Source organism: Saccostrea cucullata, unplaced genomic scaffold, assembly GCF_032062105.1.
Source record: "Saccostrea cucullata isolate Sc308-1 unplaced genomic scaffold, CSIRO_AGI_Scuc_v1 ctg2377, whole genome shotgun sequence".
NCBI lineage: Eukaryota > Metazoa > Mollusca > Bivalvia > Ostreida > Ostreidae > Saccostrea > Saccostrea cuccullata.
This window is the reverse complement of record NW_026941602.1, coordinates 27327-49654: the sequence shown is the minus strand read 5'-3', so window position 1 is coordinate 49654 and position 22328 is coordinate 27327. Positions and strand designations below refer to the sequence as shown.

Sequence of the window (22328 nt, the reverse complement as noted above, 5' to 3'; positions counted from 1 at the left end):
ATTCTATTTTCAATGTTTGTCACTGGCCATAAGTATCATTTTGATTCAGTGTAATGTTTTAATGTGAAAGTCACCTTGCAATGAGAATATGAGATACATGTAGGTACATGGATTTTAATTATTTTTTGCATGTAGACTAATTAAAGTAAGTGTTTAAACATGACAAGTTGACAACATCAAAAAAATTTTTTTTTTAGTGCTCTTATTTTTGGTAAATGCATAATTTTAAGTGCAAAAAGGTCAACAATAAGGGTAAAAAAAGTTTTTAAGCTGTTTTATATGTAAGAGATAATCAAAAGCTGGATGTGTTGATGAATATTATTTATAGCATAGACTCTTATCTTTTAATTAATCAATAAATAAGACTCCAATTTATCTTTTCTTTAGAAAATTATATGGTCCAAATTTGAGTTTAGCAAATGACTTTTTGAATTCAGTATCCAATTTTCATTACGTTATAAAACCCAATACATTACATGGACAGAATTTTTTTCTGATGTTATTATGAATACAAAGTAAAAACTTTTAAGTCACACATTAAAATCAGTGGGAACAGGTATATTGAAAGAAATGAAAGGAGTCAAATTTACCCATTTTTTTTAAAATAATTTTCCCTAATGAAACCGATCCCGACCGGTTTTTTATAAAGAAGAAAATACTACGATTGTAAAGTTGAATTTGGCTCTTTTGTTGTGATATGATTAAAAAATTACTTGATTTATTTTTTTACATGTCTCATAGGTGGCAGGTGTCTTTAGTTTGATAAATTTATTAATTTTGCTTTATTTTCGATCGGGATCGGTTTTATTTCAATCGGGATCGGTTTTTACCGTAAATTTAGAAATATTTCCTAAGTTTGGCTCTTCATTATTTATCAGGAAAATATGCGTGTCTTTTATTTCTTTTCAGTCAATCAACTCTTTTGTGATGAGTGTATCCATAAATTAAAATGTATAATATATTTAAATTACTGATGTCTTTTACATACATGAAGATTACATGTAAAACATCTGTTTAATTTCATGATACTCGGTATTTAAAGAAAAATTTATTTGTACATGCATTATGAAACAACTGAGAGCAGACAGCTTAATTTCTAGCTGCATTATTAATCTTATTCCCAAGAAATCTTTTTATATTTTCTCAGGAACTAAAGAGTTAAATTCTATCACTGGCGAAATTTAACTTGCCTAAATACAAAAAATATTTTATGTGTACAGTCTCGGCTTTATCCAAATTTTTTTTTACCTGCCACCTGTAAACCTTTCCCCCGACATTTTCCTCTTCAACGAAATTTAAATTTATATAAATAAGAAAACAAGTTCTTTCATATAAAGTATCATCATATTTAAGAGCTGATCGAGTCCATAAATCGCTTGGAAAAAGCGGGGGGGGGGGGGCATCATTATGTTTAAAAACTGTACACTGGTTTGAAAACATTTTGACCAACATAGTCACATGTTTTAACTCCATATTCAATGTAAGTGTGTGATTATCTCAATGGCTAAATAGATAAATGAATACAGTGTAAATGAATGAATGAATGAATGAATGAATGAATAAATGAATAAATAAATAAATAAATAAATTAATTAATAAAATAAAATAAAAAGAAAACGAATTGTTTCACTAAACAATCTTCCGTTACTGGGGAGTTCAGCAGTAATTTACCACAATAAATATATTTTGAATTCATAACTTATTTTTCAGGTTTTTTTTTCATTTTTAAACGTACCGCAGATTGTTTATTTTGATTTGACTGCATAGATAAATATATTTAAGTTTTTACAATTCATGAAGTAAACATCTTAACTTCATTGAATTAAAAGATGCGTAAATCTAAAATATTCATCATTGATCCCTGGATAATCAGAAGAAAATAAAATCGCTTCATCCCAATTTTATAAGAAATGTTCATTATAAAAAATGCATTTTTACGCATTCCTACTAAATCAGTTTTTTTTTTTTTTTTTTTTTTTTTTTAAATAGCTCTCAGACATGTATAGAATTACTTATCAAAACAGACGTTTTAATACATCTAGCTGAGACGCTGCCCGTGTATAATTTCTTTTTCCATACACTTTTACGCAAAGCATTTACAAACTTCTCTGGAAAACTTGTAACTATTTCATAATGACGCAATACTAGTCAGGTATATGACGTCACTGATACATCAATGGAAACGTGGATTCAACCTGAATAATAGAGCCACTTTTGGAAATTTCACTAGCATTCCGATAAAAAGGTGTTTAGCAGATTTACCGATGCCACGGGAGATAACTCTTGCATCACAAAAGTTCATACAAACGTCTATATATTTTGCCAGAAAACTACTATCAAAAGTGTTTTTCCCACTGATTTTATTTTCTAAAGAAAAAAATTGAAATATTTCTAGATTTAGTTGAGTGTGAAGTATAGTCCCGTTGAAAATGTATTGGAAATTACAGTTCTTTGTCTCTGACCTACATTCAATGGTTTATATAGGGGACTTCAAAAACACAAAACAAAAGGAAATTTTACTAAATAAGCAATTTTCAAACAAATCTTCAATTACATTATTCCTTTTGGACTACATTGATATTGTTTTTCATAAAATATCAAATATTCCTCACATTCGATGTGCCGCCTAGCTATTTATACAATGCTGCCTGGTTTTTCAGTGGACTGCCTCTAAATGGCTGACTCTGTCCATGAGAATATACTTGAACCATATGCTGTTTACATGAAAATGATAGATCATGGGTACAGTAACTCTTCGGTACAGTAAAAATTTTGTTTTGGTTTACCTGGGTGAGACCATATTAAAACAAGAGACTCAAATGTTTAGGACCACTGAAGTAATTTCATTGAAAATGCAGGCTTAAATGAAAAGTACTCCGTATTTAGGGAATCGAGTTCACTGTACAAAGTATTTGAAGTAATTTTATGAGATTGATAGGGAGAATGGGGGCTCAGCTTTCTTGAACTTATAACCATACCAGGAGCTTAAAGCAATGCAGGGATTATCATGCAGATAATATACATGTAGTGCATGCTAATTTTGGAATAGCAGAAAATGAAGATATTAACATGGATTCGAACGGAACAACAACAGAAAAATAAAATGCGGTACTGAAAGTAAATTAGACCATTTCATTTTTTTTTTTTTTTGGTTTAGCATCCGCCTGCATCGATCTTGATTTTTGACACGCCAGTGCAGAATATCATATAAATCAGCATTACAAAAATAAATTAATTTGAGAAAAACTTTGGTGTTTTGTTATTTTTTACATTTGTTGAATCTGTCAAATTAAGTATCGATATTTTTTAAATGTATACGGTTCGGTTTGAAGTTTATTCCTTTTTATTTTTTAATTCTTCATTATAAGAATTTAAATCATCATTGTACATATAATATCCATTTTCTCTGCTATTTGCTAAAAAAATCATAGTTTTTATTCCTTTTGGTCAGTTACAGTCCAGTTGTATAGAATGTCAGAAGTGAAAAAGTTTGTCATTACGATTTATACAAGACTTTCCACAAATATTGGACTGTCAAAGGTTTATTTAAGACAGCAAGACTAAAGGAATGACACCACAGGGAGTTTTTTTTCATCGGAAACGACTGTATAAACTACCTATACTATATATGCATCACATAACTGTGGCGTGCAACAATAAAAAAAGAAAGAACCTATCATGGTTAACTACATGTATTTTGCACTTTGTCCAAAATTATAAGCTTTTTTTTTTTATTTTGGTATAAAACTACGGGATATGTTAAGAATTTTTTTTCTAATTTAATTCTTATCACTAATATTGCAAAATGAGATCCATATGTGAACAAGTCAAAAACTCTGTATAACTGCTTATTTTTGCTTATCAAATGGTTCAATAAAGACATCTATAAATAGCTATGTGAATGAATGCCGTAATATTTACCAAAAGACTTTAATAATTACCTGTGATAAGACTTTTTCAAATTCATATCTCACTTCTTGACCTATCATTTTGATCTATCTGGAATGGAGCAACAAAACAGGTGTTAATATCTAAATTTTTACCAACAACAGGAATCACACACCAGATTCAATCACAAGAAGATGGTATCGGCGACGAAAATCATCCCCTTCTTGAAGGTAAATAATTTTTTTAATTTTACTTTAGTCTTAGTATCATGTTGTAAATTTAGAATTTACTAGAGGGAGGTAAATGCCAAATTTACAACATGATATAAGCGTAAATACCACAGAACATACCATTAGCTTTGTGCTAGGACAACTGCTATAAAGTTTGTTTTATTAAAATCCGTTTTGACAGGACACTTTATTAAAAGGCTTTTATTGACTATACCGGGTAGAATTCTTCTCTAACTGTGCCGTATTGAAACGAAAAGGGGAGGTTATGTTCAGAAACAGATGATGTCTCCTCGGCAAAAATCCCCAGTGATGCCATATACAGTATTTGTGACATATTAATTAAGCACATAGGTCATTCTGTCCCTGAAAATATCTATACAAAATCTATCAACTCAATACCTTCTTTTGAAAAAAGTGAAATCTTCCTTTTACACTAGCACATCAACTTTTTATGACGCAATATTTGCTTAGAAACAAAATAGTCAATAGTCTTGTATTTTTGTACAAAATAACCACCAGTGTTGTCATTTGGGTGTTTTAAAGATGTATATATTTTGATCTGAAGAAAACTGTAACTATTCCTGCAATAAACGAATTGCTTTAAATCGAAAGCACAATCTTGGGATTTTGCCAAAATAAAATATTGATCGCTTCAATTAAACAATTTCATAATTTTCTCAAAAAAAAAACCCAAATCATTTTGGAACGAACGTACAGTTTGAAAGTCCCAAAGTATGCATTCATTATTGCTAAATGCAAAAAGGCTAACGGATTGCGCTGTTTGTGACGTGCTAACGCCTTGCTTGTCGAGAGGTTTAAAAGCTACGTCACATTGTCACCAAATCAAAGGAAGTAGACAAGATCGCGTTTCTCCCACGCTAAAGTCGGTCAGCTGCAACATACAGCTTGTTTGTTGGGTAAAAAAGGTGGACTAAACAGTCCCGATGTCGTTTTCTTGAATATTACCAGCATAGTTAAATGTCTTTAAAACTTGAATTAATCAATGAAAGCATTTTATGATTTTTTTTTCAGTCCATTACGAATATTTAAATTGGTCGATTATTACATTCTATCGCAAACTTTATCTTCTTCATATTTGCGTACATGTATAAAATTCAAGTATTGCATAAGACTTTGATAATTGCATTTATTGGTAACGCGTATCAATCCAAGCAATTTTGATATTGTTGCAACTTAGTACAAAAAACTGCTCAAAAAATAGAGCCCCCTCTCCAGGCATTCGAGAGAAATGGTGAAGAGGGAAGGCCGGGGGAGACGTTCAAATTTTATCGATTGAAGTTCAATTTAGTTATATTTTAATTAGTTTTGTATGTTCAGTATAGTTAATACCGAACGGCAGAATGTAAAGCGTAAATCTATCTACACATGCAGTGCACTTATTGCAAATATTCGAAATAAATTGGCCGTTCTCGAAAAAAAAAAAATCGATCCTCCACCAGCAAGAAAATAAATAATTTGTCCTTGGCTGGTGCTTCTTTCCCTTCCCCCCACCCAATTTTTTTTTGTTTTTATTCATATAATTATTATTTCTCTATTCGATTTGTTAAATTATTCTTTTTATTTTTATTTGTTTTACTCTATGATATCTCTTTTTTTTCTCTCTCTCTCTCTGAATTCATTCTAAATCTCTCTCTCTCTGAATTCATTCTAATTATGTAACAATTGATAATCTACTCATCATACATTTTTTTCAATGTTTACATCAATTACATGTACTTGTAATAGTACCTTGACCTATTGAGAGAACGATCCTAGGCATCTAAGTCTGCTGTTCAATCCAATTCAATGAATAAAATATATTTTGAACTAACCCCACCTGAAATAGAGTTTACCTTTTTTCTTTGGCTCGTCAAACTTTTTTTCGGATAAAAAAAAAGAAGAAGTTATCCGTCCCTGACTTACATGATGATATGAAAGAAATAATCTGAAACAGAAAATTCACCAGTCCCTCTCCTGGGGGTCCCTTTACCAACTCAGTGTGTGTACATTCATTTTCCCAATGAAGCTACTGTAACAAAAAACAATCGTCCGTCCGTCCGTCTGTTACGCTTTGGTGTATCCATCTCTTATCCGCAACTCCTCTCATACCACTCACGAATGAAATGAAATAAATGAAATATATAATGTAAATGAAATAGGAATACATAATATAATGAAATTTGATGCAACTTTCACAGAATCTTTTTTACATAATGCCATTGTGCACCTCCTATTTTACTATTTGATCCGACACATATTTTGGGGCTCCCGGCCACATGAAAACATGGACTTTCTCACCAGTTATAACCAAATGGGAGGCGGGGGTATCATTTAGTGAGCTTATCGCTCACAGTACCTCTAGTTTCCCTTTCGCTTGCGTTAATACAATATGAATATGAATGCTTTTGGAAATATGTAATGGCTTTATTTTAATAAAGATTACGCTATTGAGTGGAAAACCCGTCAAATGTGTTGGTCGCCCGCGTTGGGCAGTGGTTAGAGCGTCTGCTTTTGAGTCGCGAAGTAAGGAGCTGATCCTTACGTCGCGGTTTCGAATCCCACTGTTGGACGTGATGACCAGTCCTTCGGATGAGACCGAGGTCTCATGTTGCAGGAGGTGCCGGTATGAAAAAGATTTCTCCCTGTTCCATGACCTTGAGTGCCAAGTATAGGTCAAAATCTTTACCTATGCACCGGTAAATTGTGGTGTCTCTATATGAGTGAAAAAATCTCGAGAGTGGCGTTAAACAGAAAACGATCAATCAATCAAATGTGTCGTAATTTGATCTTCTTTTGAAATATTTTCTTCCCGAGTAACACTTTGACTTTTCCCAAGCACATTTCCGGATTACAACAATACATGTACGATGATTTGATTTATATGGCAAAATGTTTAAAAGATTTGATATAGAGTTATGTGTCGAAGTGATTTATATGAAACACTAAAAAAAAGATCGTCATATAATAAACAGATTAATAAAATATCACTTTAATATGTTAATATAGAGCAAAGGTAAGCTTCTATATAAAAATAACAAATTAAGAAAAATGACTTTGCAATGCAATATAATAATTTAAACGCATTTTAAAGCTTTGGAAGCCTTCAAATAGCTGCGTCATTTCAATCTTAATGCTATCTTTTTATAAAGTGGAGATGATGCAAGAGGAGCGAAAATAACAAGGGGGCGAATATTTCCCGGTATACAGTATTGCGAATTCGATATACGGATATAAGGAATTACGGATATAGCGAATCAAATTCACAGGTCCCAAGGACTTAGCTATAACCGAGTTTTACTGTACATCCTATACCTTAAGAAAGTCATTCTTATATCTGTTAAACGAAAAGAAAAGACTTACTTCTCGACGTTTTGTGAGTAATTAAGCATGTGAATATGTAAACAGCTGTACACTTCCTTCAATGTCTTGTGGATATATTGGAAGAAACGTATTCAAAACAGGAAAATGGCTCAATTGGACATTATTGACATTTTACATTGATTAGCGCGGATTGGATAGTATTACACAATTGCAAGCTTAGATTAAAATTTATTTTTTATTTTAATTTAAGGACAGAAATGTTCATTTATTAAAGAATTATCTAAGTACAAACTGCCTTGTTTCCTTGCTTTTCTTCAGAATGTCTCAACCAATGTATTTATAATGAATTGATTGATTGTATACTGTTTAACGTCCCGCTATAGAATATTTCACTGAAATGGAGACGTCACCATTGCCGGTGAAGGGCTGCAAATTTAGGCCTATGCTCGGCACTTACGGTCTTTGAGCAGGGAGGGATCTTTAGCGTGCGACACCTGCTGTGACACGGGACCTCGGTTTATTCGGTCTCTTTTAGTCGCCTTTTACGACAAGCAAGGGGTACTAACCCTGATCCCCACGGGGCTATTTATAATAGAAAAATTGGAATAAGTGTCTTTGTATACTGAAACGCAAAAAAAACGCAATTAGCAGTGATCTACAAATATTTGAATTTTTAAAATATGAAACCTGAGTGACTCAGGTGACCTATTGCTACCCGTTTTCGCCCGTCGTCGTCCGTCATGCGTCGTGTGTTGTGTGTTTTGAGCTTCTCTGAAACCACTGAACCAATTTCAAACAAATTTTGATACAGCATCTATGGGTGAGGTGGAAAAATGTGAAATGTGCAAGGCTTCCCAACACAACAATTGCAGCTTATTTTCTACGATGCAATTGGTTCATCAATATAGAAATCTGAGCAAAAGAAATATTCTTTGCTATTTTTAAATTGCAGTTTTTCAGTTGATAAGGTAGAATTTTTTGTAATCTAACGCATTGTAGAAACACTTGAACTTCCGGTCCACGGACTGTCATGAATGCAAATGATACATTAGAGCCCGCTGATGCGTAATGTAAAGTATTTGTGCATCAGTAACTCTCAGTCACCTTTATTTTGAGACTTCTCAGTTAAGGCAATGGAGATACGAACTTATGTCATTTTCAGGCAGCATTAGCATTGTTACAATGTACGAGAAACAAAGGAAAATTTATTTTTCTAAAAATATTTCTACATTACTCATAATGAACAGTTACAAACCTTTAAAACTTACTGATATTGCCCAATGTTTTGTGAAACTTGCATTTTTTTTTTATTTCTGTTAAACAGACTCATACTTAGCTTCCAGAAATAGTAAGAAAATCGTTCAACCGTAAAATTACCGATAATTAGAAAATTGAAGATACAAAATACGATATACAAAAGATAGAAATTTGAAATACAAAATTTTATACTATATATCACTATTTTCCCCTAAAATGTTATGTTGCGTGTATTTTGCGTTTCAGTATATATATAATATCAATAGGTCTTTCCACGCGTTAGAAGTATAATGAACTTATTATTAACAGAATTTTTTCAAGAGGTCTTTCTACAGAAAGATAGAAGGGCCTAAAACGTAATAACTAGTCGATGAATTAGAGGTTTTCTCTCTTCTTTAATTTTCTTTTTAATTCTAATATTTTAACCTCATTTTTTTAAATCAAAAGAATCCATGTATGGTTTAAAAGTTAAGGAAATGAAATGACCTTGAACGTTAAAGGCCAATATTCACTGTGTAATTGGTTGCATGCTTCTATGACACTTAGTTTTACAATTGTACGGATCAATAGAAAGTGCAAAGACTTTAAAGGGCGAAAATAATATAAGGGTTTTTAGATCCTTTCGTACTTAATAAATTGAAATTGTATTTAAAAACTCAGAAGACATTATTGAAGAATAAGTGTTTCTATGAATTACTGTTTGCAAGGAGATTAGCAACGCAAGGGTTCTTTTGCACAAAAATTGTTAAACGGGTTAATTTTAAGGGACAGGAATAAAATCTTTAAATAAGTTTTAGGAGTACATATTAAAGATGCAAAGATATATTGTATAAGTTGAAAGACAAAGATCACAAAAAAGTAAAGTATAAGGCAAAATGAAAAAAAGACATTTGAGAGTAGTATAATGTATAAGTTCTTACAAATAACACTCCCCTTGCCCTAACAATTTTATCATCGAACATATTTAATTGATAAGATATAACCTCCAGAAAATGAATAGAAACATGGAAATTTATCAAAGGTCAATCAATCTGATTAAAATCAGCTGTTCTTATACGCTACCGCTTACGTAAGCGGTAGCGTATCAGAACAGCTGATTTTAATCAGATTGAAGGTCAATGTGCTAGATATCTCTCCTTTGTTAAAAGTGCATACCGGTTAATTAACAGCTTGTCGTTTAATTTGGATTATTTTCTTATTTTCTCACTTAATAATATGTAAATCAATTTTCATAGACATAATACATAGTTTAGTCTTTATTCTGTAGAAAACAAGACTGCAGCAAAAAATCAAAGTAAAGAACCAATGGGAAATGTTGAAGTGTCTCCAGAAACAGCCTTAAATGGTAAATTCCCTGTTTTTGTCTGCAGGTGATCTAAATATAAAATAGAACTACAAACAATTGCATTCCTTTAAATACATTGTACATAGTTTTACTATTATTGTTGTAAATTGCATCATTTAGGATACAAGTTTCTTATATCATTATGATTACAAAATTTACTTGCAATCAACTAAAAATAAGTATGCATAATTGTTACATCCGATGAGGGGAAAAAAGATAGTGATCAGTGCGTTTATCATTTGATACCAGTATAAGGATACGGTCCTTACATCGCGGTTTGGAATTTGGAAAATGTCTCAACCCGTGTATTGATAATGGAAAAATTGGAATAAGTATCTTTGTTGGGAAAAATATTGATTTTAAAATCATACATTCATATTTCCAGAAAAAAGAACAAAAACAAACAAGAAGGCAAAAAATGATCACGAGGAAGCAAAAAAGGAACGAGAAAAGGAACGTAGGGGACTTGCAGACAAACAGCGTGTCCAACAAGGCCGGGAGATATTTGGTACCATTTGTTTGTTGATTCTGAAATAAACTCCTTTATCTTAATTACAGATGCCTTTCCAAGCCCAAGGAAGGCTTAGGAGGGTTAATGGTGAAGGGGCATCCATATTATTCTGAGATAAAATTTTAAATGTAGTTTTACTATTTTCCTTTTGGGGGTTGTGCCTCACCCTTTGCACATTTTATTATTGTATGATACAGTGATGATGTTAAATTCCGTCTGAATACGTGTCTCCCTAACTTAAGAGGATAGATAACATGATCTGTGCATATTAAGAGGTGCTTGAAGAGATATGATTTGAGTTGATTGATTTTTTAAATGGATGTAGATAAAAAAAAGATTAGGGGTTTTGAGAAACATAAGCAGGGGACGCAACGCAGTTTGTAAAAATGGAGAGAAAAACCCCCCAGAAAAATCATGTTTGGATTTTAAAATTTCTTACCGAAATGATATTGAAATATTTAAATTAACATATATGTGAATTAAATTCAATTTCAAAGGTTAAATAAAAGAAGACTACTTGGTATTAAAATATTATTTCATATCAGTTGGACTAAATGTTATAAACAATATCTGAAGAAAAAAAGGTTTGGCAAGGTTTATGTCTTATCATTGTTCATCTACACGTCAATTTCAAACACGATAGAATTTGTAAGTTTTGCCCAACAAATCATAATTTATGTATTCTTTAAGGTCTCACCATAACTTTCATGAAACATTTTTGAGGTCTATTTTGCAGTTCCCTAAAATTTAATGTCGATCTAAGGTGTTGTCGGATTTTTATTACGTTGCTATTGAATTTTTGATTACAAGGGGGTACTTATTTATTCTAAGCATTTGTAAAAGTGAGAGTTGTAAAAACCTCCACGAATTAAGTTTGATTGTGACTTTTGGGTCAAGGAGTCAAAAGTAAATTCATTAAACAAGACTCTTTAAACTTTCAGTTGTTGTAATCTTGAATTCAGAACTTTAAGCTGACTCAAGAAAAATATACTGAATATTTCTTTTTTTTTCTTGAAAAGAGACAAGGTCAAAGGTAAAAAAAAATCTAGGTCTAAGCCATTTAAATATATATCATATATTGACAATTAATATACTTTTCCAATGACCTTGATCGTTGATTTTGACTTAAATTTCAAGGTCAACATTTAAGAAAGCACATGTACTTAGTTAGAATAAGACATTGGTAATGGTTCTGTACCACTAAGATTTACCATTTCGGAGGAGTGGCGATAACAAGGTTTAGAGTAAAAGGGGTTATAACTTTAAATATTAATGATTTAAAAGATAAATTTAGAAAAAATTAAATGACCTTGACCTTTACCAAACATTAAAGGTCAATGGGCATTGTGCAATTGGTCGCATGCTTCTACGGGACTTGTTTCGAAAGGTAATGGGATTGATAGGTAGTACAACCTTAAGACTTTAGAACTAGGACAATGAATCATATGGGGTGTCATTAGATTCTTTCTTACTGAATAGATTGAATTTTCAGCTAAGTGAAGATTTGTGTCTCTGTGGTTTACGGTTTCCAAGGGGAAGCAATACAAGTTTTGTTTTGCACAGGAGGCAATAACTGTTAGAGGGGTTAATCTTTGAAATAGGTTGAAGAGTACACATTTAAAATGCAAAGATATATTGTATAATTATGTTGAAAGGCAAATTATCTGTAGAAAAGTAACGTATTAAGCAAAACCAATAAAAAATAATTTGAGAGGTGTTTAAAGTCGTGAGTTATTAATTACAATTAACTCTGCGCTCGCCCTAACGGTTTTACCGTAGAACACATCAAATTAATAAAATTTAATCTCCAGACAATGAATCAAGCACGGAAAATTATCACACTTTTCCATGTTCTATATTTCTCTTCATTTGTTAAAAATGCAAACCAGTGGAGAAACAGCTCGTCGGAAGTCTTATTTAAATTGGTCTTGCATAAACAAAATAAAAAGAAGAAAGAAAACCATTATTTTTAATTTTCTTTAATCATTGATAGCATTCTATAAATTAGATGAAATACTTTATTTTTCACTTATGTACGTAATTGAATTTTCATACTCATGATTCATAAACAAGTCTTAAAATCCTGTAGAAAAAAATGAAGCCGCTAGAAATGCTGAAGTTTTTCCTGGACAATCAAAAGAAACAACCTTAAATGGTAAGTACATGTACCTTTTTCTTGTTTACAAATAATCTTAATTTGAAGTCAAACTACAAAGTATTGTATTCCTGTACATACATGTACACCTTACTATTATTTTTTGTTAATTGCATTTTTTAAAATACACTTTCTTTGATTAATACAAAATTTATAGAAATTAAAAAATCTGTTAAAACAACGGCCCGGGTTTGTCTATCTAATTTTACCAACACGCTGAGGCCTAGCGTTAAATTCGTACTACTTGCATTCATCTTGATTGAATATGCTTCATTGTTTGCTTGACTGAATGAATTCACGTTTGTAATAGAGAAAATAAAAAAAATAAGAAACTGTACCAATTTTAAAGAAAGAAGAACGAATTTACAAGAATAAAGCAACATAGAAATAACGACACATTGAAGAATGATAAAAGTGAATGCAATAAAAATGAATTTGAAAACAGTAAAGCGACATATAGTTACAAAAATAGCATAAAATAAAGAGGTTGGCAGAATAGGAATAAAAGCAAGGTACATGTACATAGAATTTTAGCGGTAATTCCCTTTCATATATTTGATACATCGGATGATGGGAAATAAGATAGTGCGTTTATTAGTAGATATAAGTAAAAGCTTCATAAGTATAATGCCACAAAAAGTATAACTTTGCATCCCGCACCGTAGTGATGTCTCCATATGAGTGAAAGATTATCGAGAGGGACGTTAATCAACGAACAAAAATTAATGGAAACAGGACAGCATTAATAATCTAAGCCAATCGTAATTTTTATGTATTATTTATAGTATTTATATAATGATAATTTTAGCAACAGTTACTGTCTTATTTCTATATCTTTGGTTAATCACTGCTGTGCGAAAAAAAACCACGACCGAAGAAAATACTACATAATAAAATAGTATGTTTATGTATAGGATAGTTAGGAAAGAATCAAATGATCAAATTTTTACCTTATTTCCTATCAATATTTAATTTACAGGTAGGAGAATCGAGGGAGAGAAAGCTGCAGACAGCAATATTCTTGGCTGTGTGGGGCAGACAGTAGAGAACAATTCAAGAGGTTAAAAATTCACAAATTGATATGTAATATGTGTTTATTTCTTGAAAATATATTTTGAAAATGTACTTTTATTTCAAACTTGTTTATTCGGATCTTATTTCTTTTAATTATCTAAATAATAAAAAAAGTAATGTTTAACATACGTTTAATATAGAGCTTAGTGCGCATATGTAAGTATATAATTATATGTAAATAAGTAATTATATAATGTGTCTTTAAATCAGATTGGTATATAGTGTCTTCCATTAATGGAGAACACATATAGATTTTATTCTTTCATTATGCAGAAAAGTCAAACAATTGGATTGAAAAACTTGCTATGATTTACGTATACATAAACAGGACGGACTTGTTTTTAAAGTAAAATGCAAGAAAGTAAAGCAAAAACCACTGGTCTCAGCTACACTATATTTATCAAGCAGAAAAAGACTGCATCGTCCAATCTTTTCCAAGAACCTTATTCCGATTATATTTTGTTTTCTTCTTTATTTTTAGTAATTATGGCCTTTGGTCTTCAGCGGAAGAAATCCTCGTTATTCTTAGGTTTCTTTTATTTAAATAAATGAGGGAAGTTCTTTTAATTGTGGAGTATTGTGTTTAACTGTGATTTTATTGAATGTAAAGCTATAATTACTTGAATTTACAAATAAGAAAGAATTTGAAGGGACTTTCAACTCTGCCTATCCTTAATAAATAGAAAGCAGTCGACTCCATATGTTATAGATATCGTGTTTTAGTATACCAGCTACGAAAAGTTAATTTAGTTTAACAGGTAGATATTTGTGCATTTCTAAAGTCCGTTCATTATATTACACCTTAAGGGTGCTATTTATATACATTATTGCAAGTTTCGTCGCAATATAAATTACACTACACTTGCTCTATTGCAGGATTTGCACACGGTGCTGAGGAAAAACGACAAAATGTATCCTCATCTGAAGATTTCAACAAACCGGATGAAGGTTTGTTGACACCATATATGCTAAACATATTAATTTTAGAAAAAAAAAATCATTTTTTATCATTTATAATCAAACAAACTACCTTGAAAATTCATTTAATAAATATAACTTTTAAATACTATGGTTATAAAGAAGGATGTGAAATAAATCGAAAAATGATCACTTCAAATTAAAATTCTGGCAATTTACTCTGTTGCGAGATGATAACAAATTTATTTTTCAAACAAATCTATTTCATGGATTATCTCAAATTTACTTAAAATAGTTATTTCATATTTTCGATAGAGAATCTATTGTCGCCTGAGGACAAAAAAATGAACAGAAAGACCTAAACATTTACTCTGAATAAGACCCCATATTTATTACATGTAACTGTCTGGAGATTAAAAGATGTTTATTCATTTTTTTTTAAATATTTTTTTTATTCTAGAAGAAGAAGAAGCAGAAAAAGAAGCGGAAAAAGAAGAAAAGAAGCTAGCAATTACAAACTCTACATCCGGGAATAATCAACCGCACCCAAGCCCACATAGAGAAGGTGAACTGCTTTCATATTATTTTGTGGTTTTAATATGTGAAAAGACACAGTTTTTGTATCCCTCTTTACGGATACTATAGAAAATTTTAATATTGTAGTTTAATACTGTAAATCGTTTTAACTCCACTGTGTTAACATTTCACGATATCTCAAAAAGTACCAATCGTTAATGATAGTTTTAATTTCACGATGCAAGAAACTAATTCAAGCATTTAAACGTTTCTCAAAACTAATAATGACATTAACGATGGATTTAATACCGCGGAAAATGATAAATCGCGAACATAGCGAAATTAAAACCATCGTGATTATTTGCCAATCTACAGTATATAAATTATAATAAATCTGGAGCAGACGCTCTTACCACTGCGCAATGTGTTGACAATTCATCCATTACAAATTATAAGTCAATTTAAACCGAGAGTCCAGCAGTCTCATTGCTGTTCGAATGTACGACATGAGTGTTTTGTTTCGAAGAAGTAACAAAAAGTGTGGTAGATGTATATTTTATTAGATAATTAATAAATGATACCAACCCGACATAGATGAATGAAGTGAAATCTCGCTCTTGCTGAATGTAATGCTGGGCAAGGCACGCAAATGATAAATACAATCAATAAGTCAGCACGAATTTTTTAACAGTCTTGTTTAAATTTCATTTGTAGCTCACCTGAACCGAAGGCTAAAGTGAGCTTTTCTGATCAAAATTTGTCCAATGTCTGTCGTCGTTGCAGTCGTTGTTGTGGGCGTGATTGTCGTCGTAAATTTTTCACATTTTTATCTTCTTCTCAAGATTCACTGGGAAAAATTTAATCTGTTTTTATAAACCGCTTCGCAGTTTGTCAAGCCTGAACTGCCCCTAGTTATGATAGATCGTAGAACATAAGTTCAAATAAGCCTCATTCCTGAATTATGTAGAAAGGTCACACAATCGAATCGAAAAACTTGCTGTGATTTACGTATATTAATAAAACGGACTTCTTAATAGGTACAATTTAAGAAATTGTGTTTAACTGTAATTTTATTGAATGTAAAGCTATTACTTATATATACTTACAAGAAAGAACTTGAAGGGACTTTCAACTCCGCCTATCCTTGATAAATAGAAATTAGTCGACTCCATATGTTATAGATATCGTGTTATAGTATGTCAGCTACAAAACGTAAATTTAGTTTAACAGTTAATATTTGTGCATTTCTATAATCCACTCATTATTAACATTAAGGTTGCTATTGACATACATTGTTGTAAGTATCATCCTAATATAAATGAAAGTACACTTGCTCTATTACAGGATTTGCATACGGTAATGAGGAAAAGCGGTACAATGTACCCACAAAACAAGATTTCAACAAACCGGAGGAAGGTTTGTTGACACATTATATACTAAACATATTAATTTCAGACAAAATTGCATTTTTTCTTATTTATAATCAAACAAAACACCTTTAAAATACATTTAATAAATAAAACTTTTTAGCTCACCTGAGCTAAAGGCTCAAGTGAGCTTTTCTAATAACAATTTGTCCGTTGTTTGTCGTCGTTGGCGGCGTTGTCGTCGTCGTTGACGGCGTCATTGTCGTCGTTGTTGTAAACTTTTCACATTTTCGACTTCTTCTCAAGAACTGCTGGGCCAATTTCAACCAAACATGCCACAAAGATTCTTTGGATAAAGGGGATTCAAGCTCGTTCAAATGAAGGGTCATGCCCTCTCTCAAGGGCAGATAATTGGGAATTAATGAAAATTTGGTGGAATCTTTTAAAAATCTTCTTCTCAAGAACCACAACGCCAGGAAAGAGGAAATTTATAACTTTTTAAATCTTTTTTCTCAAGAATATTAAAGTTAAAATTAATCATATTTATATGGAAGCATCCTCAGGTAGCGTAGATTCAAATTTGTGCATTTCTACATTCCAATCATTATAGTACACCTTAAGGGTGCTATTTACATACATTGTTGTAAGTATCATCGCAATATAAATGAAACTACACTTGCTCTATTACAGGATTTGCAACAGATATTGAGGAAAGGCGGGACAATGTACCCAAAAAAGAAGATTTCAACAAACCGGAGGAAGGTGTGTTGACACCTTATATAGTATTACTAAACATATTAATTTCAGACAAAATATCATTTTTCATTATTCATAATCAAACAAACCACCTTGAAAACACATTTAATAAATATAACTTTTTAGCTCATCTGAGCCAAAGGCTCAAGTGAGCTTTTCCAATCACAATTTGTCCGTTGTCTGTCGTCGTTGGCGGCGTTGTCGTCGTCGTTGTCGTTGTTGTTGTAAACTTTTCACATTTTTGACTTCTTCTCAAGAACTGCTGGGCCAATTTCAACTAAACTTGCCACAAAGATTCCTTGGATAAAGGGGATTCAAGTTCGTTCAAATGAAGGGCCATGCCTTCATTCAAGGGGAGATAATTGGGAATTTAAAAAAAAATTGGTGGTATCTTTAACAAATCTTCTTCTCAAGAACCACTGCGCCAGGAAAGAGGAAATTTATGGGGAAACATCCCCAGGAAGTGTAGATTCAAATTTCTTCAAATCATGACAACCAGGGGTAGGGGGGGGGCACAATGGCCGACCAAAGTTTTACATAGAAATGTATAGGAAAATTCTTTAAAAATCTTCTTCTCAAGAATAGCCAAGCCATGATTAATCATATTTATATGGAAGCATCCTTAGGTAGTATAGATTCAAATTTGTTTAAATCATGACCTCCGGGGGTAGTGCGGAGCCCAATGGCCGACCAATGTTTTACATAGAAATATATAGGACAATTCTTTGAAAATCTTCTTCTCAAGAAAAGCAAAACCAGGACGCTCTTACCACAGCGCAATGTGTTGACAATTCATCCATTACAAATTAGAAATGAGGATCTGACAGGTTACTTCTGGACTTTCAACAGATTAAGTGAATTTAAACCGAGAGTCCAACAGTCTCTTTGCTGGTCGAATGCACGATATGAGTGTTTTGTTTCGAAGAAGTAATAAAAAGAACTAACCCGACATAGATGAATGAAGTGAACATTTTTTGCAATACTATTTTACTAAAGTTATTTGTTAATGTTTAATGACACAATAGATTCACAATAGATCCATATATTTTTCTTCATTGATATCACAATCAAGAATATCTATTTCTATTTAAAAAAAGGGAAGGAAAAAAATAATGTAGTGTAATTAAAAGTTTTATTTTGTAAAATCTATTTCTTTTTTTTCCAGACTTAACAGAAGTTAATTCACAGAAGTAAAGTGTTGAAGGCTTCTCTTTTAAAAACAACAACAACAGAAATGCTTTGAAGGAGATTTAAGACTAGAAATATTTAGATTAGAAAAAAATTACCAGAGATAAACAATGAGATATATGTCCATCTGGTAAAAACATATCTAGTTCAACAAACGTGTGTGCAAAACAACCTGCAATGTGATTCGCTTTGAATATTTAAATTTTGTCATTAATAACAGTTACTTTATAGGTTTATATAACAATCGAAGTTGAACAATTTCTAGGGATCTTGTTACCGACCAAATGCACTGCATTATTAAAATAAATGCAAAGAACGAGGGCGCTTTTAATAGGCATTCGGTAGGAATCTGGGTTTACTTGAGAAATGAAAAAATAATAATTTTATTGACATATCACATGAAATGTTATCTTTTTTTATTTATCTGGTTCCTGTGAAAAGGGATATAGTGAGTTTAGTTTTGCTGAAAAATAACTTAAAAACTGGCGAGATCAGACCTTTTTGCAAAGAATGGGACATTTTTAAACGTGTGCACGTTCTAATTTCTTCTTTCTCTTTGTTTTCTCGCAATGATCCTTAAACCTATTTGTGTGCATTTTCATTCAAAGAAACGATGGTATATTTGTAAAACGTGGTAAATAGACACAGAGACAATACAAAATGGGACATTTTTAAACGCTTGCACGTTCTAAATTTTTTCTATCTTCTGGTTTTTGTCTCCATGATTCTTAAACCAATCGACTGTTTTGTCAGTTTCATTTTATGTACTGATTTATGAAAATTTTGAAGTAGATAAATTTTAGTTCAGTTAAGCGAGAGCGAAGTTAATTTAACTCTTCTATTCTTCTTAAAATGTGATGTATATGTACTCTTATCATAAGGCTTTTTTCTTGTAAGGGTTCATTTTTTGTGGAGCATTACTATGATTTTGTACTTCTTAAAAAGTGTATTCTGATTCTATCAAAAAGGTTTGTATTAAAAGACAAACCTTGTGAAATTGTAATGATACTGTATTTAAAGAAAATGTGTGTTTTTGAGAACCTTCATTAAAGAATAAATGAATGAGTGTACTCAGCTGCGATCTAAACACTCTTTTTTGCTCTTCTCAGACATTTAAATTTGCTGGTTTTGTCACATGCGTCTTATTATAATTTTGTTTTAAGGGTTTAAAGCAATGGATCCAAGTATCTTTATCTGTTTTAAGTTCAGACAAATGATAATGACTATAAGTTTTGATTTTTTTTTTGATTAATTGTTTAGATATTCTTACACGCTGTTGTTTTCACTTGTTTCTCTAAACATAAGGTGACCATTGAGTACTAAGCATTTTTTACTATCAGTTGTTTATTTAAAATAGTGAACACTACACCCGAAATGATGCCAATCAAATTGTCTATTTGTCTGAAAGTCAATTAAACATCGTTAGAGAAATATTTGTTAAATTTTTGCAAACAGTGCATTGGCTGTTGTAAGTCCTGGTTGCCTTGATGCCCATTTTATCATTTTTGTTCTTTGAAATCCACCTGCTCATGTGTCTAATAAACATACATTGGTTGCTGTAAATTTCAATGGATATTTCTTTGGGATTATTAATAAGTTTTACAAAAGCTTAATGAAGTGTAACAGTGTATATTATTATCTAGTTTATTGATTCTTTACGTTCAATTTTAGCTCACCTGAGCCGAAGGCTCAATTCAGCTTTTCTGATCAAAATTTGTCCGTTGTCTGCCGTTGTCGTTGTTGTTGTCGTCGTTGTCGTAAAGTTTTCACATATCCATCTTCTTCTCAAGAACCACTGAGCCAATTTCAACCAAACTTGCACCAAAGTAACCTTGGTCAAAGGGCCACGCTCTTCAAAGGGGAGATAATTATGAATTAGGGAAAATTTAATGGAATTTTTAAAGATCTTTTTTTCAAGAACCACTGGGCCAGGAAACATGAAACTCATGTTTAATCATCTTCAGGTAGTGTACATTCAGGTTTATTCAAATCATGACCCCCGGGGGTAAGGCGGGGCCACAATGGCGGATGAAACTTTTACATAGGAATATATATAGACGTCTTTTTGAATCTTATTCTCAAATACTCCAAAGCCATGATAAGTGATATTTATATGGAATCAACCTCCTTAGTGTAGATTTTAGTTTGTTTAAATCATAACCAACAAACACCCCCCACCAGTTAAAGGGTTGGGCATCAAAGGTCCATCAAAGGTTTACAAAGAAAAATAAAGGAAAATAAAATCAAGGAAAAATCCGAAGAACAGAAAAGCTATGTTAAGTCATATTGACATTTAAGCATCCTAAATTCGATTTAAATTCGATCAAATCATTGTCTTCTGGGAATGGAGGGTAGGACACCCTCCCTCCTCTGTAAACTTTTCAGTTCTTACCTGATCTGTGCTTTTTCCTAGACGATGTGCTCAGGTGAGCAATGTGGTCCCTATTTGTATGATATTTATATCAATAAATGAACAAAAAATAACAAAAAAGATGAACAGAAATAATTGAATGTATGGAGGCTCCTAGGATGATAATTTAATTTTGTAATTTGAAATATAAGAATAAAAAGTTGTTTTATTAAAAATTTTCAATGTTTAAACACAAGTCATGCTTTTTTACTCCCACACGTTCGTGTACTCATCTTATCCAGCTTGCGGGTGAAATGGCCTTAATTTACATAGAAATACTATAAAAAGAAGGTTTTCTCTTAAAATAACGTTAATGTTGATTAAGATTTGGCTTCAGACAAGATTCATCATTAAATGTTTATTGGGTTATTTTCTGCATTTAATTGTGATGTTTTCTTTTTTGCTCGTTGTTTGACGTGTTATGAAAATACGAAGAAATTAAACATTGTGTTCGTGTATACTTTCTAAATTACTTTGAAAATAGATCTATTGGTATTTGAACCATGAAAGCAGATCTTAGTAAATAAATTGTTCTGAACTCAAGATTGCAAACGTATATACTTTGTTTTGAAGTGAATGGGTCTGTGCCATACCCTTTGTTGATCGTTTTACTTTAATAAGGATAATATATTTGTTCTCAGAACAGAGGGGCATGACAGCAAAGCCAAAGAAACTTAGAATTTTTTTTATGCATTTCTTTCCTTGCTTTTTAAGTTTTGATCAATATTAATTGTTTGTTTCGTTTTTTTTCCTTTATTTTTTTTTTCAAATAGATAGCAGAGACCAAAGGAAATTCATTTGAGTGCTATCAGATTTTATTTAATTTCCTTAAATACATTATACACGTAACCCTTTAATCAATGATCAAAATATAAAATTCTCTTTTAAGGAGAACAAATGTGGTTATTCTTAATCTTGAGAAATTTGGAATGGTATAAGTGCTCAAACTAAACTATACTTCAGGGTACTACATTGTACAACTAAATTCTGGGATCCCTTCCCGGAAATTCGTGTTTTTTACCTCCCGCTTGAAAATCAGGAGGGTTATAGTAATCGATATGTGCACCCGTCTGTCTGTCTGCTACACTTTAAGGGTACCCGTCTGTTATCCGCATATCTTAGTATACCACTGAATGAAATTCAATGAAACTTTCACAGAAATTTTAATAACATATTTCCATTGTGCACCTTTAATTTTACTTTTTGATCCGACACATGTTTTGGGTTTCTAACGGCAAAACATAAAAGAGAGGTACCCCCAAAGCGTAACAGACGGACGGCCACCCCGATCACTATATACCCTCCCACTTTTCAACCGAGGGTAAAAATCTAAAATCAAAGAAAATTGAAAGAGGCATATCATATAACCCCAAAATAGGGAGTAATTAATAT

General features: G+C 31.7%; 1 protein-coding gene across 8 annotated transcripts in view; it reads left to right on the top strand.

Annotated features, from left to right (window-relative positions):
• Positions 1-21347, top strand: part of LOC134258146 (uncharacterized) — a 34695-nt gene extending 13348 nt beyond the window's left edge. For 2 of the 8 annotated variants that reach the window (XM_062740691.1, XM_062740692.1), the window contains exons 8-17: positions 4053-4118; positions 9964-10041; positions 10427-10549; positions 12642-12707; positions 13687-13767; positions 14658-14729; positions 15160-15264; positions 16560-16631; positions 17273-17344; positions 18504-21347. In XM_062740691.1, the coding sequence (XP_062596675.1) occupies positions 4053-4118; positions 9964-10041; positions 10427-10549; positions 12642-12707; positions 13687-13767; positions 14658-14729; positions 15160-15264; positions 16560-16631; positions 17273-17344; positions 18504-18532 (764 nt within the window). In that variant the 3' untranslated portion in view covers positions 18533-21347. The remainder of the gene's footprint in view (positions 1-4052; positions 4119-9963; positions 10042-10426; positions 10550-12641; positions 12708-13686; positions 13768-14657; positions 14730-15159; positions 15265-16559; positions 16632-17272; positions 17345-18503) is intronic. The other 6 variants (XM_062740694.1, XM_062740693.1, XM_062740696.1 and 3 more) reach the window with 6 other exon arrangements.
• Positions 21348-22328: the final 981 nt, after the last annotated feature.